The sequence below is a fragment of the Talpa occidentalis genome, unplaced genomic scaffold (genome assembly GCF_014898055.3).
Source record: "Talpa occidentalis isolate TD23 unplaced genomic scaffold, MPIMG_talOcc4v2.1 talOcc4.16, whole genome shotgun sequence".
Lineage (NCBI taxonomy): Eukaryota > Metazoa > Chordata > Mammalia > Eulipotyphla > Talpidae > Talpa > Talpa occidentalis.
In genome coordinates, this window is record NW_023601653.1 from 76,970,801 (window position 1) to 76,998,499 (window position 27,699).

Below are 27,699 nucleotides of genomic sequence, written 5' to 3' on the forward strand. Positions count from 1 at the left end.
TTATCCCCACAATGGGGGGGGAGGGAGTTTTTTGGAGGGTCGTGGAGGGAAGGAGATAACAGTTTCCAGAAGTATTTTCACAGCCAATGTATCTTTTTACCCTCAAATTCCTACACTCCCACAAAGACAGAAATTTAAATTCCTATTTTACAGATGGAGAAATACATACAGAAATAAGAGCTTAAAACCAGCACTAGTTACTGAGACTCTCAGCATCTTTATCAGCTGCCTCCTCCTAGAGAGCCTAGTATCATAACCTCTCCCATTTCCCTCATTTCTATCCTCACAACCACCTCACTCACTAAGGGCTCCGTTGCTCTTCCCTAAATTGTGGCTCCAGGGCCTCCCAGGTGGCGCAGCGGTTGAGCGCTGGGTTGCGAAGCTGCCCTCAGCCTCTGCGGCGCCGGTTCGATCCCCGGCTGCTCCCCGGCCACCGAGGAGGGTCCCACATGGCGCGCAGACCTCTCCTGCTGCCCGCTGCTCCCCTTGGCAATGTACTTCGGTCCTTCTGCCTGCTCTGCTCCCCACTCTGGTGAATTCTCTCACCCTCCGCGCTTCTGACTGTACCCAGTGCATGTATAAACAAAACAAACAAATAAATAAAATATGCCTCTATAAAAAAATAATAAAAAAAATTTAAAAATTTAAAAAATATAAATTGTGGCTCCAAGGTCCTAATCAGTTTCCCAATGTGCACCTCTGCCAGAGTAACCTTTCAAAAGCAGAGCCTGATTATGTCACCCCACTTACTCCCATTCCCCTCACACCCAGCTCTCTCTTGCATCTGTTCAGGAAGTTCTCTGGCCCATAATGATCTCTTCTATCTCAGTCTGCTGGGATCCTAACTTACACCAACGGCGCAACTCAAACCCAACTCTTTTCCATAAAGCCATTTAATCATCCCTTTCTCTCAACTCAATATATGCTAGAACCTGTGCTAGGTTCTCACTAAATATTTGCTAAATGAACCTGAATTTTACGATCGCTTATTCAATACTCTTCCCTGCTAGACTCCAAAGTAATCCATCTCCTGAGATGACGTGACCTCAAAGAGATGCCTGATTAGTATGCCATCATGGTTACTGAGCGGGTACCAGATGACAGGGTCATGCAACAGCTATTAGAGAAAATAGAATACTATTTTGAAAGGCCTGTAAGTGGATAACAGCTATTAAAAACATCAATCAAATTAAAGAAAATGTTGAGTGGCATAAGCAAGACGTCATACTAAGTACTGCGAAGTTAAAAGAAGTTTAAGACACAGTTCTTGCGTTAGTTTTATAATAATGAAGCTGACTTAAGATATTTACTAAATTGGGTATTAGTAAGATGGAAACACAAAGAAATTGAAGAAAATGGAAACACAAAGAAAAGTCGGTAAAGAGTAATTCCATTAGGTCACAGAAGTCAGTGCTATCAGACCCACCTTCAGTCTCACTGACCTGCTTTGCAGGTGACTGCTCTATCAGCGCGTCCCTTTCTCCCCTCAGCTCTCCGCCCAATCTCAATCTGTCGTTACTAAGCCTCAAATATGTGAATTAGGAAAACACAGAGGAAGGAAAATTCCTTCAAAAAGAAAGAATGATTTTTTTTCCCTCTTCAATGAAAATATCTTCTAATATACAAGTGCAGTCCAGGATAGAAAATGTGCACAACTAGTACTCTAAAGAAAAAGGCAACATCCTCTAAAATTTAGATTTTGCCCAGTTCATGGTACAAAAAAATGAAACTAACAACTAGTGCCAACCAGTCAGTGAAAAAAAGAAGCCTGATAATGAAAAAGGCTGGCTAAAACCCTTTAAAGACAACAGGAAAAAAAGGTGACCATTTAGAATGAGTTTTTATTCATCTTTGACCACGAATAAGTGACTACCACTTTCTTTTTAGGTAACGCAAATGAAAAATAATCTTAAGACTGGAACACACTTAAGTTTTAGAGAAAGCCCAAGTGTGAAATAAGATTTTTTTCTCTTCACACGGGCCACCTCAGAATGACTTACGGAGTTCATTTCCTTCGCTGAGAATCTCCACCCGGCGTACAAGCTGCTCAAACAGATTCCGCAAATTCAGCATTGTGGTATCCATCTTTCTGCCAAGAAATCAAATATACATTAGAGGTCCTGCCGCCGCCCCTCCCATCCCAGACAATAGACTCTAGCAATCCACTGTTGCTATCAATGATTAACACATGGACAGCTGACATCATAAGAAGCTTAAGCCAACAGCTTATGTTTTTATTATCAAAACAAAGGTGGAATGTTTAAGACTCCTGAAAACAAGCATTCCAGACCTCTGGATATGATCCCCACCCTTGCCCTGTCCAGTTTTCCCCCTCCATTCTGCAATCACAGTGAAGCTGAGAATGCGATTAGGGACAAGCATATCAGCTGACTACTATAGGTGACCAAATAGAAAATGTGGTTTTAGTAAAGCCTATTGATTAACATAACACCTTTGCCACTTTAATCCTTCCACATTTTAAAATCTTCAACATAAGTTAAAAATGTTCATTTTTAATTTCACTTTTAGATAGTACCCCTGCTGCAACTGCCTTTTAATATGCAGGACATGGTCAGCACATTTCCTACCAACGGCACAGATGACGTCACACGAGTGATTAAGTGAGGAAATCGCCAGCTCAGCAGCACAAGAATTATTTCTGTAATGCAGGGCTCTCTGCTGGACTGCGCGTGCTGAGACTGTGTCTAATAAATTTATACTAAGTATAGGCAAAGGGTTATATTGTACCACATTCTGGCATCAAGGAGACAATACACCACCTTCACAGTTAGAAGGGCAAAGGAAAAACCATTTGCTACTGTGTTCTGTATGGTGAATTTCAGGCTTGTGTTTCCCCAAAGACCCGCTGATACTACATTAAAATGGTGTCCTTACAGGCAGTTCTATTCCAAACAGACTTTAATTGAAAACATTTTGAGGAAATGTTTAACAGTCAAGAAAGACATCAACTGAACCTTATGAAAATTGTCAAGAAAATGAAATAAAAGTCAAATTTCATTTGAAAATATAATGTCCCCAGAAATACCATACTTATATTTCTCCTAATCAACCCCTTCAACATTCTAGTTCAAGTCCTCATTTCATGCAACTAAAAAATTTTAAGAATTCTTCAGTGACTTGGTGATGTTTCCAAGATTGTACCTTAAGCTATGAGGTCCATAAAGGGGAAAAAATAACCACAAAGGAATATATAAACAAAGATATTTTCTATTAAATGCTATAGGGTTATTCATTTGTACTCATATGGTGATTGCTCTAATAGCAAAAAAGCTTTCAATTCCAAGCTTGCATGCAATCTATACCTGAATCAGGGCTGGAAACCAAAATTTCCAAATGGCAATGTATCTGTTCCAAGCTACATAATCATAGCAAGCTGCTAAGCAACCAGACCAACAAATTCATTACAAAGATCTTTCTCTAAACTAAGAACAAAACTAAAAGAATAGCACTAAAAAAAAAAAAAAAAAAAAAAAAAGGGAAGGAGTAGGCCTATTTGGTGGCATAAGGATTAAGTCTCAGCGCTATTACCACAAGGTGAATTCAATCCCCAGCCTGGGAGCTAACTCACTTATGGCGTAACAGACCTTTTGTGTCTCACCCACTGCTCCCCTCAGGAGTGTACTTCTGCAGATCTGTCTGTTCTGCTCCCCACTCTGTCTCTGGTGAATCCACTCACTGCCCCCCCACACCTCTGGCCAAAACCCCAGTTCTATGCATAAATAAATCAATCTTAAAAAAAAATGGAAAGAAGTGTTCTGGAAATTATAGAGGTGCCCATGTTATCTGACACTATACAACAAAGTAGGTAAACATACCCAAGTGCTACAGGACAGAAGCAGGGACAGAGCAGTTAACAGCTACTCAAATGATGATTTCCTTTGGCTCCCAGTGACAACAGAAAATAATGATCAGTTTAATATGGGGTATTGCTTTATCAGCTCAGCTTTCATCTGCATATTCTGAGACACTAAGAAAGCGAGAGCTCAGTACATAAGAAAACTTCCATCTGTACAAGGGTACAGAAAAGGAAAATTTCACAGTACAACCAGGGTACTGAAAACTGATTAAAAATTTTTTTTCAGGTCTTTGTGTCTTAAGTACTACAGCTATATAGCAACCCACTCTTTTGCCCCCTTTAAAAGAAATCCTCACATAATCTCAAGATCCTCTAGTCCATGTTCCTCTTAAGTACAATAGCTATATAGCAACCCAATCTTTTGTCCCCTTTAAAAGAAAATCCTCACATTTTCTCAAGTCCCTCTAGTCTATTTTCTTTGTGCACACCAGTCCTAGAGTAAGAGTTGGAGAGCAGTACTGTCTCTCCAACAGTCTGACTTCTGAAAAAAAATCTAAAGACAGAACCTGAGGACATCCCTTCATCATAATAACCGTTATCTCATACAATGACTTCAATCTACATTATTCTCCTAACATACCTACCTACCTAGAAGATAGTTATTTGATTCCCAGTGCTCTGTCACAGAAAAAGGTAACCCTTAACTCTGTCAGACCATCATAGTCTACGGACTGAGAGTTTTATGAATAGTTTGATTATGGATTTCTCTTTATTCCCCCTCTCAACACCAGACATTAATCCCCAAAGTCCAGTTCTCTAACCTGTCAAACTATCAAATGATCCTACTTTAGTCACTGCATCTCTACGACAACAGTCAACTGTGTGTTACTCCAGCTCTACCCTGTCTCCTAACTCCAATCCAATAGCTCTCAATTTGCTTGGGAAGCCCTAAATGTTGAGCTTGATTTTGAGACACTGTTCTCTCCTCCCACCTCATATATACATGCATATATATAACCAAATACCTATTCCTCATACATATATACATAAATATAACCAAATACCTACTCCACCCCTAATCTACATAGTATTGATTTCCTTATTTTTAGCATTTTTCCTCTCAGATACAAACCTAACTTCACTACAAGTACAATCACCAAACCTGTGGACTTTTCTCTTGAGTGTATTATACCCACCCCCTTATCACAGGTTTTCTTAACTCCCACTGACCTTTCTCCCAATGCTCTGCTCAACTGGCATAAGCAATTGGCACTCAAACACATAAATCTTGCACTCTAACTTTATCATGGCCTACCCAATGTCCCAGGTAGATTTTAATTTTGAGGTGAGAAATCTCACATCTAGCACTTACAGCTGTATGTTACACATACAAACACTATTTTAAAATAAACATTTGGGGTCTCCCTGGTGGCGCAAGGGGTTAAGACGCAACCTATGAAGCTCTACGCAGCCACTGAAGCACCAGTTCATTCCTCGGCCAGGGAGCAACCCACATGGCACAGCAGACCTCTCCTGACTTGCCCGCTGCTCCCCTCAGCAGTGTATTTCAGTCAGTCTGGCTGTTCTGTTCCCCACTCTGTCTCTGGTGAATCCTATCCCCCCCACACACACACACACCCCTCTGGCCTGTACCCCAGTTCTTGTATGCATAAATAAATAAATCTTTTAAAAATAAATAAATAAAAATATTTGATAAATGCAAGTCAGAGAACACACAAACACCTGTGACTCTACTGCCAAAAGAATGTCCATTTCACCTGAGAATGTGCAATATAGATGAAAACATACAGAATAGTTAGAAAGGAGATGTGGGGCAGAAGCCTTAGGATAAAGGTTTAGTTCTTCAAGCTATTATTAGCAGTATAACCTTGCTAAGTCACTTAAATTCTGAGATTCACCTATAAACAGGAACAATACTTGCCCTATTTACCTCACACAATATCAATTAACATAGCTAAAAGTTTTATAACATAAACTGAAACTTACTATAAAAACAGTATTATTATAATGGGTATAAATATTTTTAATTTAGTCTGATAGCCTGTTATTTACATTCTAAACAGTGATTACCAAATCACAGCTAGAACCCAGAAGAATAAAGGTGATAGCAAATTCAACCAGGTCTAAGCTCTTAAATGAGTTGTTCTACATAAGGCTTATAGCCTATGAGGAGTATTATAGCTTCTACTCTAAATAGATTTACTTATGGTAATCCAAAAACAGCACTGGCAAAATATAATTCTCTTCTCTTTATATGCTAGAAACCATGTTTATTAGAATTCTGTAGAAGAGACGCTCAGGAATTACTTAGAGATGACAAAAACGTATCTTTCTGCATAGGTACTAACTGGTATCTCAGCCAAATTGTAACTTGAAAAGTTAAAATTTACTCATCCTAGTCAATGTCAATTAAATATGGTCTTAATTTTCCTACTGGGTCACATTTTCACCCTCACGAATACTTCTTTATTTCTCCCCCTTTATTATTTAGCTCCACAGCTAGAAGATATATTAATGTGAAAGGAACCAAAAACAAAGTCATATTGTAGTACATTGCTTTGCAGTTGTAAAACAGCTGTCACTTTTCACCACAGAGGCGGCTGCCATTCGGGAAAGCTGAAATGATTCCTCTGCGTAGCAAGGAATACAGTTTGTGGAGCACTTTAAACAAAAAGGTGCTAGAGAATCTTGGCTATTATTGATGAGAAGCCCCAGAGGTGGAGAAGTCACTATGTTACAGATTCCCAATCTGTGAGTATCCCTAAGGGAGCAATTCCACATCACCAGGAAAGAGTCTCAGCTTGATGTGATTGCTTTGAGTCCCCACTTTAATTTCAATCACCAAGCCAAGAGACAAACCTCTTCCTTCAGAATAACAGACTGGTACAGATCTTACTGCAGAGGATCCTGGGAAAAGTCTCTTCCTTTTCTTCCTCTCCCTACAAACATTATTTTAAAGGTTTTTTTTTTAATTTATTTATATTTATTTAAGATTTATTCATGTATTTATACAAGCACTGGGTACAGTCAGAAGCGCGAGAGGGTGAGAGAATTCACCAGAGCCAGAGCGGGGAGCAGAGCAGGCAGAAGGACCGAAGTACACTGCTGAGGGGAACAGTGGGCGGCAGGAGAGGTCTGCTCGCCATGCGGGACCCTCCTCGGGACCCTCCTCCGGTGGCCGGGGAGCAGCCAGGGATCGAACTGGCGCTGCAGAGGCTGCGAGCAGCTTCACAACCCAGCGCTCAACCGCTGCGCCACCAGGGAGGCCCTACAAACATTATTAAAAGACCTACACATTAGGTTTTTCAGATGCATCAAGGGTGTTAAATATTTCAAGATGAAGCAATGAAAGGTTGCCTGAGTTTTTCAGGAAAACGTTTCAATGAAAAACATTCTCACAAGCATTGCTAAATCTGGAGATTCCCAAGAAATCAACAATATACGTTTTCTGCTGCCAAAGAAAACCATTCTCTAAGCCAGTCTCAATACTACAAGACTCTTTCATGTGAAAGCATTTCAGAACAATTGTTTTTTTCTCTCAAATATTCAGCTTTTTTCCCACCATATCAAAAGCCTCGATACAACTGGCAGGCAGAAGGACTATCTTGAAACCAAATGTTCTTATGAGCAAATCAACTGCTGAAAGAGTAAACAGAATGCCTTCAGTCCAACATGAATAAAGACTAAAATTAGGAAAGGGACCAACTGAATTATCATTTTTCCAAAAATTATTACCAGTTTAGTATGTTGTTTTTTTTTCTTCTGTAAACTCATTTCAACTCTGAAGTGTTCCATTCTTCAATGTCTTAGAATTCACTAAAGCAGTCCAAAATGATCCCGTCTTTATTATCTGTGATGCTCATTTGGCAGATATAAAACAACACCTCATGCTGTTGGACTTCTAGGTTCAAAAACATATTTTTAAGATTTATTTTTATTTATTTATGCATACAAGAACTGGGGTGTAGGCCAGAGGTATGGGGGCGGGAGGCGAGTGAATTCACCAGAGACAGAGCGAGGAGCAGAACAGGTAGATCTACTGAAATACACTGCTGAGGGGAGCAGCAGGCAAGAAGGTCTGTCAGCACCATGTGGGTCAGCTCCCTGACCAGGTAGGCCACAGTGGCTGGTGATATCTAGATAGCGCTGAGACTTGAACCTCTGTGCCACCAGGGAGGGCCCCAAATTTTTTACTTTTAATAATGAAATTAAAACCTCACCACCCCAACGACTACATGTACCTCCTTATCTAATTTTGGCCCATTATGTACTCATATCTCATAGAACTTCAATCACAGATCACATACAACATTGTGTTTGTGTTTTCCTAACACATTCCCATTAAGTTTAAAAAAAAAATGTAGTTAACAATTATTTAACAATTCTCTGAACTTTTAGGTAATTCCCAGCTTTTGAATTACATCTCTCTGGAATCTCCTGCACTGTCGCTCCCTCACCTCCTTCAAGTATTTATTCAAATGTCATTTTCTCACTGAGGCCTTTCCTGACCGCCCTATTTTATTTTACTTTAAAGGATTTGATGATTTATTTATTTATTTATACAAGCACTGGGTACAGTCAGAAGCGCGGGAGGGTGAGAGGATTCACCAGAGCCAGAGCGGGGAGCAGAGCAGGCAGAAGGACCGAAGTACACTGCTGAGGGGAGCAGCGGGCGGCAGGAGAGGTCTGCGCGCCATGTGGGACCCTCACCAGGAGGCCGGGGAGCAGCCGGGATCGAACGGGGCAGGCACTGCAGAGGCTGAGGGCAGCTTCGCAACCCAGCGCTTAACCATTGCGCCACCAGGGAGGCCCTGACCACCCTATTTTAAATTGCTGCCTTTTCCCTGCAACATTTCTCTGCTTTATTTGGCTCCAAAAAACCTATAAACAACTAACAAACTTTTATATTAACTTACAGTGTCCATCTCTCCACTAAGTTTCAGTGCCAAGAAGGCAAAGATTTTTGTCTGTGTCCGTCCACTGCCAAGCCCTTGGTGCCTTGAACAGCGCCTGACACTTAGTAAATGACTAATAAATATTCTTTGAAAGCATGAAGGAACAGAGTATCACTGCAAACAGTGTTTTTCTTCAGAACAGACTTCCAACACTGGGATTACTATATTAGAGGGTGAAAATCACTATGCCTCGGTAAATAATATTTCCTTGCCAAAATATTTTCTTAAAGGGCTGCACTAATGCTCAGTACTCTCAACAGTATAAACGGCCACCCGGTGTCACAATTATCTCCTTTAAGTTCTAGCATCCCAAATAAACTGCAAGCTCCTCTAAGGCCCTATAACATTGTCCTGTACTTACATTTTGTACTTCACACCTGTTGAATGATTAAACTACGCGAAAGGCCCCTTCTCCAAACACTTTCAATAACTCGAAAGCTCACCCCACATATTGAAGAAAAAGATAAGGATATTTCTTTTTTTGCTTATGGCCTTATCTTCCCCACCACCACCACCCCCCACCCCCGCCCCTACATTCCTACATGCACCCTCCCCCTACCAATGAAATCCTGTGAAGAGAAAATGATGTGAACGTGTAAAAGGCCGGGTTGTCACTAAGGCTAAGAATTTGTGTGGGGAGGGCAACGTCGCCTCGGCTGGCCCACCTGGTCACGCAGTCCACCGGCTCTCCTCCCCGCTGCCCGGGCCTCGCAAACCCTTTTCCAAAAGGAAGGGGGTGTCACCCACCCACCCCAAAACGTAGCTACTGTCAATCACAGATCCTACCATCTGTATTTTTCCGATTCCTAATAGACTGCTTGGTACGAATTGGCCACACTTCATAAATTGGGAGTCAAATGAAAACTCAGGTGACTGCATCCACGCATGCAGGCGTTACAGAGTAAATATGGTTGCAGACGACTGTTGCTCTAGCTTCTGCAGGAATTCTTTCTACTTGACGGCGAGATGGGCACTGCCCGAGCCCCAGTCTTCTAAGGCCCGTTTCCCCAGTGCCGCGCAGCCCCCGGTGCAGACCAACACCCGCTCCGCCCCGGGCCGCCCCGGCCTCGCCAACGCCCGTCGAAAGGGAAACGCCCCGTTCCTCCAAAAGGAAGGGCGTGTCACCCGCCCACCCCCAAACTCGTATTTAGGAGTTCTCTGGGGGGCTACGCTCTGCTCGGGCCGCCACCTCGGAAAGAGCTTCCCGTAAAGCGCCGAGCCGAGAGAGGCGCCCCCGACCCCCAACCCGCCGCCCCGCCCCTCCAGGCCGCGCCGCCCGCGCCCGCCGGAGCCCGGGGACCGGCTGGGAGCGCGGCCCCCCCTACTCCCGCGGGCCACGGCCCCCCACCTCAGACTCCCCCTACCTCAGACCCAGGCAGGCGCACCTGTTCTCGGAGCTCCCGGCGCCACTCGGCCCGGTCCGCAGGGGCCCGGCCGGGCAGCCGCCGACGTCCCGCCACGCTTGACCTAACGGCAGAGCGCGCAGCCCGCCAGCTCGGGTTCGAAATCTCGCAGTAGCCAATCACAGGGAAATTTATCCCTCCCGCGCTGTCGTCTGTACGCAGAGACGCAAGCGTGAGGCCAAGGGGGAGAGGCGGGGACAGGACTGGGCGTGCGCGTTATGACAGAGCGAAGCCAAAAGTAGCCATTTTGACTAAGGTCACAAGTTGTTTCCAACCCCACCCCACCCACGCCCACCCTCCCTTAACCACCGCCCCCTTCTTTCCCGTCCTCCTCCCCGCGCTCTCCTGAAGCCTTTTAGAACGCCATGCTAACTAAGGGCAACTTATCCTTCCTGAGCCGAATTATTCGTGGTTTCACCGTTTCCCTAGAATGGGAAATAGGCCGTTCTCGCTGTCGAGTAGAAAGAATTCCTGCAGTAGATAGAACAACAGTCGTCTGCAACCATATTTACTCTGTAATGCCTGCATGCGTGGATGCAGTCACCTGAATTTTCATTTGACTCCCAATTTATGAAGTGTGGCCAATTCGTACCAAGCAGTCTATTAGGAATCGGAAAAATACAGATGGTAGGATCTGTGATTGACAGTAGCTACGTTTTGGGGTGGGTGGGTGACACCCCCTTCCTTTTGGAAAAGGGTTTGCGAGGCCCGGGCAGCGGGGAGGAGAGCCGGTGGACTGCGTGACCAGGTGGGCCAGCCGAGGCGACATGTTGCCCTCCCCACACAAATTCTTAGCCTTAGTGACAACCCGGCCTTTTACACGTTCACATCATTTTTCTCTTCGGCTCCGAGAATAAAAATAGCTATAAAATGAAAGTACTATAATTCCATTCAATAAACGTTCATTTAGAACTTGGCATTGTGCTAGCATGGGGTTTTCATACTTTATTTCCATGCAGACCCACAATAAGAAATATATTTTATGTTAAAACCAAGTATCACAGAACTCTGTTTATCCTTATTGCTTGTATGTAATTTGAAATTCTCTATTTTCTCCACCAAGCCCTGCCCCATGATTGTCCCTACCTCGTTGAATATATCACTCAATGAGAGACTACCTAGAATTTGAAAAAAAAAAATACTAAAATTTACAAGAAGCCGCGTGGTTTTATGGGAAAACCACAGATTTTTATACTAAGAAGACTGACTCCATTAAAACAAATACCAGTAAAACACTTTGGTTTGCTAGACATACCATCAAACCAGCTGCATTACCCTTTTTAACCCATCCGTACTTCCTCTAGCTGTAAAACAAGGAATAGTACCATCCCTATATAACAAGATTATTCCCAGATCACACAAGGGGGTATGGGGAACACTATCAAAGTTTATACTTTGTAAATTGCAATACAGATTGTTATTACTATTATTGGGAAAGAGATAACAACAGACATATTGACTTTACATATATTTTCCCATTTAATCCTTCCAACAACCCTTCAAGGTCAGAAGCACTCGATTATATTTGCCTGTGCCTCCTTAGATGCCTGTAATACAATGAAATCAGTCCTAATACAGAATGCTGTATGTATAAATGCTTTAGAAGTACAGATGAGGAAGCCTTTAATCCTATCCAGGGAGCGGTGAGTGTTAGAAAAGACTACAGACACTTGATATCTGAGCTAGGACTTGAAGTATGAATAGGAATGTACCATATAGAAGGGGGTGGCAAATTCCTGACAACGGGAAGATCATATGACTCCTCAGGAATGTGTCACATGTATATTTAATAAATACACAAGCAACTGACTTGTGAAGGAACGTTTACCTGAACATGAAGGTGATATTGGGGGTTCAGTGGGTACAATGTCTCTTGGAGAACTTTAGCCTAAGGAAGGGAAGAAGAAACTAGCAAGGTAGGTTGGGACCAGACTAGAAAGGAATTGGACTTATTCCTGTAATAACACAAGACAGATAATGGGGCTTGCATTGATTTTACTAGGTTTGCATTATACATAGGTCATATGTTCAGATGGATGGAGGATGGTCTTGAGAGAGAAAATCTGAATTCTTAGGGAGGGAGGATAAGAGCTGAATTATACCAACGACAATGGGGATGGAAAAGAGAGGACAGGTGGGAAAGATATTCATGAAATCAATGAATAAAATGAAATGGACTTATTAAATAATTAGACCTCAGGGGTGAGGGAGAGAAGGGAGTATTTGTAAAATCACTCAGTTTTCTCCTTTTCTGTGTCACCTTTTATCCAATACTGAGTGAAACTCCTAAGTATCTCTTGTACATGCTCACTTTTCTCCTTCCTACAGTCACCAGTCTGGTCCAACGCAGTAGTTTAAGCCACTAATGAAACTGTTCCCCCCTCATTTGCGTTCTTTACATTTTGAGTAGCCTTTTTTTTTTTTTAATATAATTCTAATCTGGTGTCACTCTTGTTTAAGCCATTAATAACTTTAACTTCCTCAATAAAGACCAACTCCTGGGCCTCCCTGGTGGCGCAGCGGTTGAGCGCTGGGTTTCAAAGCTGCCAGCAGCCTCTGCAGCACCGGTTCAATCCCCAGACGCTGGCAAGTGTCCCACATGGCAGGACAGACCTCTCATGCTGCACCCACTGCTCTCCTCAGCAGTGTATTTCGTCAGTCTGCCTGTTCTGCTCCCCGCTCGGCTCTGGTGAATTCTCTCACCCTCCCGCACTTCTGACTGTACCCAGTGCTTGTATAAATAAATCTTTAAAAAAAAAAAAAAGAAAGAAAGAAAGAAAGACCAACTCCTTAACTAGGCTCTCCTAACCTGGCCCTTGCTTGCTCTGGGCCTGTACTTCCTGATCCTCCTCTGGCACTTGCGGCTCCTCTTCCCTACCAGCACTGCCAAGTGAAAACCTAGTGAGTCCCCCTATCCCTTCCAAGACAACTTAAAAAAAACAGACTAAAGCCTTTGCTGTAAACTCTCTAGCACCCTCTTCCTCTCCGTACACATAAGTCATTTCATTTGTTTCTTCTCCGTCAGTCTTTCAGATACCAGTTAAACACCTTTCACAAGTCATCTGTGCTTTTGCCGACGCTTCTGTAATTGGAAATAATACCAATTTCACAGAGTTGTTGAAAGGAATAAATGAGAGGTCCACCAAAAACACAATTCCTGGCACACAGTAAAAGCTCAGTAAATATTCTTGCTTTTCCCTACTACACTATAAACTCACAGAGAACAAGGGATGGAATTCCTCTAATTTGCTGTTTCTTCTTTTTTTTTCTTTTTCTTTTTTTTTTTGCTTTTGCAACTCCAATAAATAGCCATTTTAGTGGACTGATGAACTCAGGGGAAGGAACTCCACTCCACCCCAACACCCAGTGCCTGTGTCCAGAATGAAGACACCTTCTTTCCTACACCTTGCTCTACCAAAGTAAGAAGAAAGCACAAGAAAGGTGTGTGTGTGTGTGTGTGTGTGTGTGGTGTGTGTGTCACGGCCACGATCATAAGGGGAAGAGAGGGTCCTAACCCCCTTGCTTCTGGGTCGGCAGACCCTCTAGGGCTGCACCCATAACGGGAAGAGTCTGCGATCTGGTGACACAAAGCAAGCATCGGATTCCCGTCCCTGCCAGCTATTAGCACAGAGATCTTGACCCGGTTATTTAATCCCCTGCGCGGGTGAACGCCCCCGGCCGGGTGGTTGTGAGGTGCCAGCGAGGCAATGGCTGTAAAAGGGCTTCTGTGGACCGGAACGCGCGGCCGTCGGAGCAGGCTTCGGCCTCGGCGCGCGCCGCGGGCGCAGCCGGCGCTGGGGAGGGCGATCCCGCGGCCCGACTCCCCCGCCCGCCCCCCGCTCCTCCCCCGGCCTGGCCGCCGCCCCCCGCCGCGAGCCGCTAATGGAATTTATGCTAATGGGAGGATGGGGGTGGCAGCCCGGGCGCCCGCCGCCCGCCGCCCCCGCGCGCCACCTCGCGAGCAGCGGGCCACTTGCCCAGGAGTCGCACCCCAGTTCCCAGAGCAGTGGGGAGAGGGGGGCACTCAGTCCCTGGCTGCCCTCGGTGCGGCCACCGCGCAGTGTTTGTCCTTGTCCTCTCCCCACCACGCAGCCTCTCCCTCCGGTTCCTTTTGGTTTGTTCTCAGGTGTCTAGAGGTCGCTCTCCAGACCGCTGTTGTTCCCTCCGTGGAGAGCTGAGATTCTGCGTGTTCTTCCAGGCAGCGTGTTAGGCTCAGCGATGGGGTGGGTGGGGTGAGGTACAAACTGGGCAGATTGAGGGGTAGGGGTTGAGATCTCAGGGTCAAGAGAGAGGGAGCCCTTTTCGGGGGAGCAGTGGGGGAGACAAGAGGTCTGCCATGCCATGTGGGTATCTCCCCGGCAGGCCCGGATGGAACCCGCACTACAGAGGCTGCAGACAGCCTGAGCCACCAGGGAGGCCCAAGAGGGAGCCCTTTAGGGATGGGAACGTTTTTTGTTTGTTTGTTTGTTTGTTTGGTTTGGGTTTTTTTTGTTTTTTTTTTTTTTTAAGATTTATTTATTTATTTATACAAGCACTGGGTACAGTCAGGAGCACGGGACGGGCAGAGAATTCACCAGAGCCAGAGCAGGGAGCAGAGCAGGCAGAAGGACCGAAATACACTGCTGAGGGGAGCAGCGGGTGGCAGGAGAGGTCTGTGCACCATGTGGGACCCTCCTCCGGTGGTCGGGGATCGAACCTGCACTGCAGAGGCTGTGGGCAGCTTCGCAACCCAGCGCTCAACAGCTGTGCCACCAGGGAGGCCCAGATGGGAACGTTTTGAAGGCTGGGTAAAATATCAATGGAGAGAAAAGTCGAAGTGAAGCAGTCAGCAAGCTTTAAGGAAAAAGAGACATTGGGGCCACCCTGGTGGCACAAGGGGCTAAGCATCAGTACTATGAAGTTATCCACAGCTACTGCAGTACCAATTCAATCCTCAGCCAGAGAGGTACCCGCATGGTGCAGCAGACCTCTCCTGTCTCACCCACTGCTCCCCTCAGCAATGTACTTCAGTCAATGGTCAATCTGCCTGTTCGGCTCCCCACTCTGTCTCTGGTGAGTCCTCTCACCTCCTGCGCCTCTGGCCTGTACCCTAGTTCTTGTATAAATAAATAAATCTTAAAAAAAATAATTTGGGGTGATAATTATAATGTAAAGGACTGTCGGGAGGAATAATGAGACATTTGCCAAACTCTTAGCATAGCCCCTGGCACACCGCGAGCGATTGTTCCTCCCTGTCTTCTCTCTCTTCTGAAAACCATCTTCCTCTCATTAACAAGTAAAACCAACAACAACATATGGTCCCAGATCCATGACTTCTACCCACACCCAAGTATGACCCTGTTGAAATGAACAGTGTTGAACTAAGTCAAACTCAAAGAGAGCCAGGTGCCCTTCAGAAACACACATGTGCCTCTCCCAGGGGCCCAGGCCCCAAAGAGCTTTGTTTGGGAGAGCGGGTATGAACTCATCTCCACCAGATTCCAAGCTCTTTTCAAAAAGAGACCGCCACCTCATTCCGTCGCTGAGAAGACACGTAACCTTCAGTAGGAGACAGCAGTTCATGGCCGGAGGGAAGAACGTCCAGCATCCTCTCTGCACTAGGTCACTCCCACTGAGCCCTGCTGAACCCCGAGCAGACCTCTGATCTGCTTCAACCTCTCCAGTCAGGAATTCCCCCCTTGCAGGGGCCAGAAAACTTTAAAAAAAAAAAAAAAAGGTGGACTCCAGATGCTGAGGCTGAGGCCCTGTCATACTTGTAACTATCAAGCTTCAGAAAACTCTGCAGGCCTACCTGCAGCTGTATGCAAACAGATAGGTGCTCACCATGAATGGACTCAGCTGGCACCTCTGCTGGGACAGACACACACACACACACTCGGGGTTGATTTTAGCAGAGCAAATAAAGGACTCAGAGCCTCTCACTCCCTTAGGCCAGAGCACTGGACCCATCTGACTCTGAGTAACAAATTTCTTCCCACAATCACACTGCCCTACCTGGCCCCTCTTCCCTTGAGCTCAGGGCACCAGCTTTGATCTGTAGGCTGAGTGCCCCCCAAATCCTTCACCTCCCTTCCTTCTACATCTCTGGTGCTTCCATGGTGCCTCGCTGAGGTTTGCCAAGCCTGAGTGCCCATCTAAGCAAGGAAGACCAGAAGGTGAGGCAGCCAGAGGAGCAGGGAGCATTCATATTGGCCTGGCTTCTCTGGGCTGCAGAGTGGACATCCAGACAGGTGGACCATGCTGACCACTCTGAAGAGTGGTATTTATTTATACAAGAGTGTATTTATTTATCCAAGAACTGTATTTCAACACTATCATCTCCCAAACTTAGAATTTTAGCTTCAACACATGTGCACGTACACACACACACACACACACACACACACACACACACACACACACACATGCCTGTGCTCTGCAGAAGTCTGTTTCCCTGGGGTGCAGGGCCTTTTTCCTCTTTGTCCACCAAACCTTCCCCATCTGCTTTCACAGGGGAACCCTCAGTCATGGATTCCCCCTTGAGATCTGTAAATTCTTGAGTCCTTTCAGCCTTCCAGAGACCAGGTCCTATCAAATTTGGGATCACAGCAGCTGCCCCATTTACAGCCCAACGGCTGTATCTCCCTCCCAGCTCAGTGCATCCCTCCCACCTCTGCTAAGGCTTCGGGCTGGGAGGGAGGTCAGAATGGAGCCCATCCTGGCAAAATGAGAAAAGATTAGAGCAATACATTTGCTGTCAATGGCAATAAGGCTGCCTGAGCAGGGGAGGAGGAATATTTGATTTCCGGCTCTCTGGGGGTCTTTATGGAGGCGCACTGGCAGCCTGCAGCCCCAGGCTTGGCAGAGTGGGGAGGGCTGATCCAAGCGCCAGCCAACTGGGGACCCTGGTGTTCCCATCTCCTTATCGACCCCATCCTCCGCAGTCACCCACCGGGCTCCCGCTCCTTCCTCTCGCCCCCCACCCCCCATCATTTCTCCCTTTCTACTGCCAAACTTGTTTCCCGCAGCAGTTTTTCTCCCTGCGCAGGGTGATAGAGCAGAAAGAACAGTGCTCTAGGGGCTGCAGAGGCGGCCTGGGGTCTAACCCTCTACTGCATCCAAATAGGGACTTCATGCAAGTCACGAAGCCTCTCTGAGCCTTGCGGCATTGGGACGTGGGGTGACAACTTGAGACCTGGGGTCAGCTCAGTCACTCGCCACTTCAGTGGTCTTGGGCAACATCACTTAAGTTCTCTGAGCTCCCTAGAGGACCAAGCAAGTTATGAGGCCGTGTCCTGGGGTGGTGTGAGGAGCAGTAAAGCAGCAGCTATAAAAGCTGTAAACAATTGTGAAGATGGTGTGGTCTGGTTATTTGGTGTGTTCCCTGGTTGAAGGATGGGCCTGAGGGTCTTTCAGAAGCTCCACAGGGTGCCTTTCAACCCTAGGATTCTGGCTCTGGGCCCTGCCCTTCCGGTGGGTGGAGGGCATTGGTCTCTCTGGGGAAACTGGATGAGTCTGAATTGAGGAGTCAGTCCTGAAAGACGTTCTGGAGGGGAGGTTGGTAGCCTGCTTTCACTCATCTCACCCTCTTGTCCACGTGGTGCCTCCTGCAGTTGTGCACTATGGTGGGTCTGCCCTCAAGCCAGCGAGACAAGCCTGCTCGGCCTCCGGGTAAGTAGATGGGCGCTATGCAGGCATGGAATTAACGTTTATCTCCAAGCTGCCATGTGCCAAGCACCACACAGTGTTTTTCATATGCTATCTGGTCATACCCCAGCCTGAAAAGTAGGTATAATGGACATGGGGATTGAATAATTTGCCCATTGTCATCAGCTGAAGGACCTGTGACTTAGGTGCACCATCCTCTTCACCCCAAACTGCCCCCCACTGGAGCAGAAGACTTGAGGCTTCTCCCAGGCCTCACTCCCCAAGGATGGGCTGGGAAGCTGCCGATCTCTAAATCCCTTCATTCAATAGTTTTCTTATCTTTTAAAGAAGATGATACTACTTTGCCTGTTTAGCACAGGGAATGCTTTGGAAGGTCTAGAACCCTGCATGGATGAATTGTACCTCCATGTACTTCTTTTCCGCTTCCAACTGCAAACTTCATCTCCATGGGACTCCTCGATGGTTCTCACTTCTGTCAGATCTCCTCACTCTCCAACTAATGCATCAAAATGATCTGTGTCTTCCCCGCCCCCTCTGCCTATCTGGATCGCACCAATCCCTCCTCTATTAAATAGTGGTCGCTGATGGCAAAGGATGGATTAGATGATCTCGAAGGACCCTGCCCATTCTAAACTTCTCTAATCCTGGTTCCTGTGAGAAGGGTGAAGGGTGACAGCATAGCTGGAAAGTCATGTGACTGAGCTATTAGCCTCTTTTGGCAAAGGAGGTTCCAACCTGGTCACTATGGGAAATTTCATCTTGTGCGTTGTAGACACCCAGGGCACCACAGCATCCCTTCCCTGCATTGGGCCAGGCCCCCCACGCCCGGGAGCATGACCTTAGACTCACCACCCTTCCATCTGGCTCCACTAGCTTCCCACCCTGTCTCTAAGATTGGACTTACCTCTTCTGTGTCCTCCCTCTCTCCTGACACACCCATACTATTCTCACCCTAGTCTAGACCCTCAACTCTTCTCTCCTGGACCTTGGTAAAATATACTCAACTGTCCGCTTGCCTTCCACCCTCTTGTCTGCCGACACCTGTCTGGCCTCCTTCTCTTCAACCCATTTTTCTCAGTTGCCTTTATTTTCTAGCTGTCTTTCATGCCCCCCGCCTTCTGTTCACCCCTTAAATTTAGGTGAACTCCCGGGGCCTCCCTGGTGGTGCAAGAGGTTAAGACACAGCACTATGAAGCTACCCTCAGCCACTGCAGCACGAGTTCAATCCCCAGCCAGGGAGGTGACACACATGGCACAATAGGCCTTTCCTGCCTTGCCTGCTGCTCCCCTCAGCAGTGTATTTCAGTAGATCTGCCTGTTCTGCTCCCCACTCTGTCTCTGGTGAATCCTCTCACTCCCCCCACACCTCTGACTTACATGTACTCCAGTTCTTGTAAGCATAAATAAATAAATCTTTAAAAAAAATTTAGGTGAACTCCCTAAGATTTTGTCCTTAACCATCTCATAATGGCAACATAATAACAAAAGCAAGAACAAGTGGGATTTAATGGTGCTATATAAGGAACAAAGGGTCTACACGTGTATTTTCATTTTATTCTAGGAGGTGAACTACTCGCTTGCATTTAATGGAAGTCAATTTTGCCTTCATGGAGCCTCTGAAAACTGTCCTTCCCTTTTTATTTTCATTGCCTCTGCCCTAATTCAAGCCCTTAATGCCTCGTCTTAGAACCTTGCTTCAGTGCCCTCGCTGACAATAGCGTAGGTCTTAGCGGCCGATGAGAAGGAGAGGATGGAGTTCCAGTTAACCAATTGACCAGGGGCTTTAGACTTAACTGAACCAGACCAGGCCCCACTCGGAACACAGTGTGCTGCACTGTAAAGATAAGACACTCAGAATCAGAATCATTTTGGGGAAAAGATTAGGGTCACACACACAAATTCAGAATCTGTGATTGGCCTGAGCACAAAGAGGACACTGACGAAGTAAGCGAAGAGCAGCATAATGAAGTACAGGAGGCTCTCCCTGGAAGCCCGAGCCACCAGGACCTGTGCGCCCCATTCCAAATCACCTCCAGCCAAGCCCCTCTGCAGTTTCATCCTGCTAGTGCAGGAGAGCCTGGACTCGCCAGTTGAAGTCAGGAAAATGCTACTCCAGGAAGAAAAAAAGAAAAACTAAGGAAACTAATTTTAGGAACACTGGGAAAAAAGGAAATTCCCTTGTAATATTCCTTATTTTGCCTGCTTTTGAAGATTTTTTTTTAAAGATTTATTTATGTATACAAGAACTGGGGTATAGGCCAGAGGGGTGGGGGGACTGTGAGAAGATTCACCAGAGGCAGAGTGGGGAACAGAATAGGTGAATGGAGTGAAATATACTGCTGAGGGTGTTAGGGGGAAGGGGAGCAGCGGGCGAGACAGGAGAGGTCTGTTGCCCAACATAGGTCAACTCCCTGGCTGAGATCAAACTCATGCTGCAGTGACCTGGGGCAGCTTGATAGCACTGTCTTTAACCCCTGAGCCACCAGGGAGGCTCTGAAGACGTTTAAAGTTGTTTTTAAAAATAACTGATTTATGAAGAGTTTGGTTTTATTTGCAATCAATGTTTAAATATTTGGGGAAATATAATTCGCTAAATCTGTAAGGTTTTGATTCATTGATTATATAAGCAGTATGAAAATTCTTAGGAGAATGTGTAATAGTTGAGTAAAGAATAAATGGGACAGGGCCTCCCCTGGTGACAGCGGTTGAGCACTGGGTTGTGAGGCTGCCCGCAGCCTCTGCAGCGCCGGTTCAATCCCCAGCCACTAGCAAGGGTCCCACCAAAAAAAAAAAAAAAAAAAAGATGGGACATTAAAGTAAAAAAAAAAAAAGGATTCCTCCCTCTCCATGTCCAAAGTTGCCTGAGACATTAAAGAATTTGTAATCCTAAACTTCCCTTCTCTGATTTCTGCTGTATCAATTAATCCCATTCTTTTTTTTTTAAAGATTTATTTATTTATTTATACAAGCACTGGGTACAGTCAGAAGCGCGGGAGGGTGAGAGAATTCACCAGAGCCAGAGCGGGGAGCAGAGCAGGCAGAAGGACCGAAGTCCACTGCTGAGGGGAGCTGCGGGCGGCAGGAGAGGTCTGCGCGCCATGTGGGACCCTCGCCCGGTGGCCGGGGATATAACCAGTGCAGAAGCTGCGGGTAGCTTTGTAACCCAGCGCTCAACTGCTGCGCCACCAGGGAGGCCCAATCCCATTCTTTTTTAAAAAAGATTTATTTATTTATGCATACAAGAGCTGGGGTACAGGCCAGAGATGCAGAGGGGAGTGAGAAGATTCACCAGGAACAGAACAGGCAGACTGACTGAAATACACTGCTGAGGGGAGCAGCAGGTGAGACAGGAGAGGTCTGCTGTGCCATGTGGGTTGCTCTCTGGGGGGCTGGGGATGGAACTTGTGCTGCAGGGACTGCAGACAGCTTCATAGTGCGGTGCTTAACCTTTTGCACCACCAGGGAGGCCCTCAGTTAATCCCATTCTATTGCTAACACTTCTGTGATCCCACTTCCTCACCTATAAATGGGATGCTATTATGACCCATCTAAGAGGGTGGTTGTGAGGATTTAATGAGATCCTTCTGTAACAGGGTGGTCCCCAGGAAAGGGGGAAGTTTCAGGTTTCCTGCCCCACCCAAGGGAGGGTGGAGCTGAGCAGGAAGAGGAGAAGCTGCAGAAGAGACTGAGGAAGGAAGCAGGATGGAGCCAGGAGACCTGGAGGAGTAGCATGGAGCCGAGAGACACGTGAAGAAACTGCGCTTGTCTTTTGGTCGTGGACTGGGTGACACAGATGTGGGTGAGACCCGTGGGGAAGTGACAATGGCAGCTTTTATTTTGATGTTGATTTTGCTCTTTTCCTTCCGGGCTTGTCCAGTTGTTTGTGACCCTTTTCTGTGGGTCCCCACTGGAAGATGCTTTAGACTTGTAGCAGGCTTTGGGGCCTTGTTCTGGGCCAATCCCATTTGGATGGACTTTTACCCATGAGGGGACGGGTAACTCTGGATGCTTCATTTAGAAACTAGACTCTGCCTTACTTGTATTGTTTCCTAGTTTTATTAAAGTTCCTTCCCATTAAAGTCTCCTATGTTTTGTGTTGATGCGGCGGATGGCAGAACCCATGTAGAATAGGCAGGTTTGCGGGGTTTGGGCTGCCCCTCTCCCTGTCCTATAACACTTCCTCCCAAGGCATTTCCAACCTATACGTGGGACACAAGTGTGAAATAATCTTGGCTATCTTTATCTTCCGCCACCCCACCCTGATTGTGCCATCTCCTGCTCCAGACCCTTCAACTGCTCCCCAGTGACCCTCCTCCACACAATGTCAGGAGTCTTTATGTCCTATCTCTGCTAGCTTCCCAGACTAAGCTCACTCAACTACCAGGCTCACAAAGTTATTATCTCTTTGTTTTACCCTGGTTCCCTATTATCTCTTCTACACTGTTCCTCTTCTTAAAATGTCTTGCCTCCTTCCCATATCATTATGACCAATTCACACTCCTACCCATTCTTCAAAACCCATCTCAAATGCTTTACCCTCCATGACACTTTCCTCATCACCATCAACTCCCTCCCTCCTTGGAGCATGTCATTGGTAGCTCTTTCTTTTTTCTTTTTTTTTTTTTAAAAGATTTATTTATTTATGCATACAAGAACTGGGGTAAAAGCCAGAGGTATGTGCGTGGGCGGGGGGCACGAGAGGATTCACCAGAGACAAAGTGGGGAACAGAACAGGCAGATTGACTGAAATACACTGCTGAGGGGAGCAGTGCGCGAGTAAGGAGAGGTCTCCTGTGCCATGTGGGATTCTTCCTAGCCGGAGATAGAACTCATGCTGCAGTGGCTGCGGATAGCTTCAAAGGTTGTGTCTTAACCCGTTTCACCACCAGGGAGGCCCTCATTGGTAGCTCTTTCCTGGCAAACATCACCTTCTGTCATGCATCAGAGCCAATTACCTATGTGTCTGGTTATCCAGTTGGACTATAAGCTCCTTGAAGGCGAGACTCACTTCTTATAATCTTGGAAAACACATGGCTGCCCAGCCCAGATCATGGTACATAGTCAGCTAAGGGGCGGGGATTCCTCTAGTGCTGGTTAGTTGTTTGTCTAAGCAAAAGCATCAGGGACCTGAAGCTCCCCCCTGCCCCCAGCCCCCTTAGGCCTCTGTAGTCCTGGGGGGGGGTGCTCAGGAAACAGCCCAAGGGGAGCCAGCAGTCTGCATGTGCCAGGGCCCCAGGGGCAGATGGAAAGATGGCAGAACCAGATTCCAGGAGCATGTGGAGCTGTATCTGCTCAGCTCATCAGCATTCCCCCAGACACACAGCCCCCCATTAGTCAACATTTTTTAGACTCCACTATGCCAGGTTGTATGAGGTGTGGAAGACACCAGGCTGCTGCACCTCCCTGGGGAGTATGCCCCTGTACCGGAAGCCCAAGTGGACATACATGCGCCCACGTGTGCATCCCCACAGCCTGCCTCCCAGCTCCCGAGAGCCCAGCCGTCTGCGAGCCCAGGCTGAGAGGGCCGCCTTTTACCCTGTTTCCAAACAACTCCCCTTTCTGCGCCAGCGCTGCTGCCTCTCCCGTCTGTTTGCCCCTCACCGCCGCCTCCCTCTGTTGGGGCTGCCGCTGATGATGAAATTTGGCTGGCAACACCCTCTTCCTCCCCTTCTTGCAGGCCTGGGAGAGGATTAAGCCGCTGGAGTCTGAAATCGGAAAGATCCTGGTTTCTGCTCCCCAGCACTTCCCCGAGTCCCCTCCTTTTCCCCTCCCATGCAAAACCAGAAAATTAATCTCCCCTTCTGCCTGTGATATGGCGGGCTGCATTACAAGCTGGGCCTCGAGATAAAGCGGGAAGCCTGCGGGATGGCAGCCTGGCGTAGGGGCTCGGGGTGGGGCCGGCCTGGGAGATAAGGGCCTCCCAGCCCCATGAATTATTCACCAACACTGCCTCCTCCGGCTGGCTGCCCCGCCGTGGGCACTGAGATTGAGCCTTCCTGACTGGCCTGGGTAGGTGGGAGGAGTGTCCACAAGGAAGGCGTCCTTGTTGCTGCAGAGGGGCCCTCCTCTCCGGTGGGAGAGCACAGAGGGGAAGGCCTGTGCTGGGGCGCACCTCAGAGACCAGTGCCCCTCAGGACCAACTGATGCAGGAGAAGGAAGGCGTCCGTCAGGCCTGAAGACCAGGCCATGGGCCCCAGGGTGCTCTTCATGGATGCAACTCACTAAAGACTGTTGAGTGTCTGCCATGGCCAGGCTCAGCCAGGTCCTGGCATCCGAGAGCTGGAGATACGGGCCCTGCCCTCAAGGTGCTGCCATCCATGCTCTGAGTGTAGCCAACTTCCCTGGCATCCATGACCCTTCTCCCCTCCCCTCCTCTGGCTATCAACACAGATGCTGCCCACTGAGGGGTGAGGGGTGAGGGTCACAGAGAAAACAGGATAGACCTGTTCCCAGGACAGCCAGAACCCCCCAAACAAAGAGACCGGGACATTTGATGCAGGAGGGAAGTGGTGGGGGATTAATGGGCAGTTTCCCAAGGACAGGGAAACCCCATGGGCTTCGGTTTCCTTTGTTCACCCTAAATTTCCAAGACCCAGAGCATTGGAAGAGGGAGAGAGCGCTCTCTTCCCTGTCTCCACCTCGCCTGCCTTTCTCTCCTCCTCCCTCCCTCCCTCCCTCTCTCCCTTCCACCCCTCTCTCCCGCACATCTGCCCTTTGATCTGTCTTGGCCCCACTTTCTCCATCTCTCCCTTGCCTTCTGCCCTTCTCTGTGTCTCAGTCTCTATATATTATCTCTTTAATCGTCCCTTCCTCCTGAAGCCCTGACTCCAAATGGCATGTTGACACACAAATTGGTACCAGTGCTGGAAGGAAGGTGGCCATCTGCCAGCCCTCTAGGGAGGAAAAACTAAGGGTCCAGCCTGGTCCTCATTGTGCAGATGGAGTGCCAAGACCCAAGAGAGGCCCCCAGCCCCCTCCCTCAGATGCACAAGCATAGGAAAGAGATGCTGAGACCCGAGAGCCAGGAGCAAGAGATGCAGCGAGATGGCAAGGGCCAGAGGAGAGCCTTCTGGTCGGCGGAGAGGGGACCCAGCCTGGGCAGGCAACTCTGAACCAACCGGCTCCTGTAGAGACACGAACCCTAAACTCGTGAGCTAGTGCACAAGGCACATTTTCTGAGACCCAAATTCTAGTTGCATGGGAGGGGCGATGGGGGAAAATGTTGGATGAAATGAGGAGGGTGAAATGAGTTCCCGAGGATGGAGAAGGCAGAGACTAGATGAAAGCTAAGAGAAGAGAGGTTAGAGAGAGAGAGGAATGGGGGAAGCAGAAAGGAAAGAGGGAGGGAGCAAAGAAACAAGAAAGAGAAGCATTTGAACCAGAAGAGCGAGCAGGGAGAGAAGATGAGAGTCTGGGGGTGATGAGGAGCCTGGAGGGGTGAGGAGGGATGTATTGACGGGCCCCATCAGCCGCAGGTCCGAAGCCCCTTCCCACCCATCTGCTAATTAACTCCTTAATTGTTTCCGTATTTGCTGAGCTGGCAGATGAAGTGGATGCAAACAGATTGAGACGCCTGTGATTTCACGCATGGGGAAGCAGAGAAGAGCTGCCTGGGAGTCCCGGGGGGCCTCATCCCACCCACCCCCAATTCTGCACTACCCCCCTCACTCCCGTCTCTGAGAGGCTGGAGGGTGCTTCTTCACCTAGAGCAGATGGGGCCATTTGCAAGGAAAGTGTCCATGGGGAATTGGCCCCTATCGGTCTTTCAGGGATGATAATCCTTGCTACTACGGATGGAACACCTACTGTTTACTAGGACAGTTTGCCTCATCTCCGAGGGCATTTAGCTAGATGTTATAGTTTTCAGAGAAAGTGAGGCTCAGACAGGTTAAGTAACTCCCAGCACCACATAGTGTTGGTGTGACAGAAGTGGGATTTAAATCTGGGTCAGCATAATGCCAGAGCCCTTGGAGGGTCCTGCACACATGCCAGTGGAGGGAAGAAACTCTCCAAGCCTATTTCCCCTTAAGCTTAGGGGACAGGTGTCCAGAAACTGCAGGGGCCAGAGAGGAAAGATATGTAGACAAAAAGGTAGGAGGAGACTGAAGAAGCTAGAACCTGCCCGGGCCTGAACAAGAGGAAGGTGGGCGCAGAGAAGCAGACAAGAGCAGTGGGACACTAGTCACAGCTCTTGGATCCTGTAAGTGTAACCTCATGGAGGCCCTAGTAACCCCAATGCCCCTGCCCTGTTAGAAAGACTTGCCCCTCTGCCACTCTATGCTGGCAGTACTGCCCCGTCCTTCAATTTCACTCTTGGCCTTTCCACTAGAGTCAGTTGTCAACACATCCATCTCTCCTTTGACATCAGAGGTTTTGGAGGCAGGGACTAAGCCCCTTCCCATCATGTTCCTGGGGCCAATCATGGGGCTCATCATAGGAAAAGCCTGAGTGGAGGTTTGCTAAAATATACAGGGCAGAAGTAGGGGGATGTGTGCAGGGATCCATCTCACCTCAAATCAAGAGGAAACAATAGCAAGAGGGATTGAGGTTATGCATGAGAAAGAATTTCTAAGGACAGAAACCTGATTCAGACTTCAGGTTCTGAATAGCAAGTTTTCTCAAGACTGGCCACTGCACAGTGGAGGTCCCAAAAAGTGGGCAATCTGGGCCCCAGCCCCAGAGATTCTAATTTAATTGATCTAAGATGGAGCCACAGCATCCACATTAAAAAAAAAAAAAAAAAAAAAAAAAAAAGCCCCTCTGGTGATTCAAATGTGCAGCCTGAGCTGAGAACCACTACTCTGATGTGGTTGTACTGGTGGTTTTACCAATTGACGCAAATATTTATGCCAATAATAATGCATATCACTTACCGAGGATTTACTAATAAATCTAGTGTGCTAAGCACTTTCCATGCATTAGCTCATATAATCCTCAAAAAGCATCTGTGAAATAAATACTATACCCATCTCACAGATGAGGAAACTGAGCTCAGAGAGCTCAAGGGATCTTCCCAAGCAAATAAATGGCAAGGCTAAGTCTGGAAGCTGAGATTGACTAAGTCCCATACCCGATGTTCCCCAGATTCCTCCCGAGGCTGCATGTTGGCCTCGTCAGTCTTTCTCTGCCCCCACCTCACCTCATCACTTTCTTCCCACCCCCGCCACTGCTCCCTCAGTAACATCTCAAGTGACTGAAGCAATTTGCAGTCATTTGAAGAAGCTCTATGTGTCACTCAGCCTGCCAGGGTGGGGAGTTAGGGGAATTACAGATGCTCCAAGATGATCCTCCCCTCCCCCAAGGATGCTTGGAATACAGGAATCAGAAGCTGCCTAATGTTTCCTCTAGTCCCTGTTCGGGGCCCTCCCAGGGGGAATCCCACTCCCAAATACCCCCTTGGGTTTACCCTAAGTATTTGAGGGAGTGCTGCCACCCAGTGGCTTCCCAGGGACATGGATGCCCTCTTGCCCCTCCTGGTGCTGCTGGACAGCTCCCCAGCCAGAACCCAGAACCCGAGGGCCTCCCTTCCTTGTCGAGCAGCCCACCCAGGCCCCTAGTAAATGGATGCGCCTCTCCCTTCTCCACCTCCCTAAATCCAGAGTCCCTCTAGGGATCTCCAGCTCCTTCCCCCTGCTTCCCGTGTGCCCCTGCTCACAGCTTCTTGTTCAACTTCTCTCTACTTCTTTTCCACTTTCCAGCCTCTTCTCATTACAGGGTCACTCTTCTATCTTAAAGCCCAGCACCTTATCCTGGGAACGCTCTTCACACCTTCCTTCCCCCAGAGCTGCGCCAGGCTGCAAGTGGAGTGAAAGAGTTGCTAGAGATAGAATTATGGGCCCCCACACCCCCCTCCCCA

General features: G+C 47.5%; 1 protein-coding gene across 6 annotated transcripts in view; it reads right to left on the bottom strand.

Moving 5' to 3' along the window:
- The window catches only part of RACGAP1 (Rac GTPase activating protein 1), a 28,321-nt gene extending 18,062 nt beyond the window's left edge, over positions 1–10,259 (bottom strand). Inside the window, exons 1-2 of one of the 6 annotated variants that reach the window (XM_037514704.2) lie at positions 10,179–10,259; positions 2,001–2,085 (exon numbers count right to left, since the gene is read on the bottom strand). In XM_037514704.2, the coding sequence (XP_037370601.1) occupies positions 2,001–2,085 (85 nt within the window). In that variant the 5' untranslated portion in view covers positions 10,179–10,259. Of the gene's footprint in view, positions 1–2,000; positions 2,090–7,573; positions 7,740–10,157 lie in introns of those variants that run through there. The other 5 variants (XM_037514701.1, XM_037514705.2, XM_037514702.1 and 2 more) reach the window with 5 other exon arrangements.
- Positions 10,260–27,699: the final 17,440 nt, after the last annotated feature.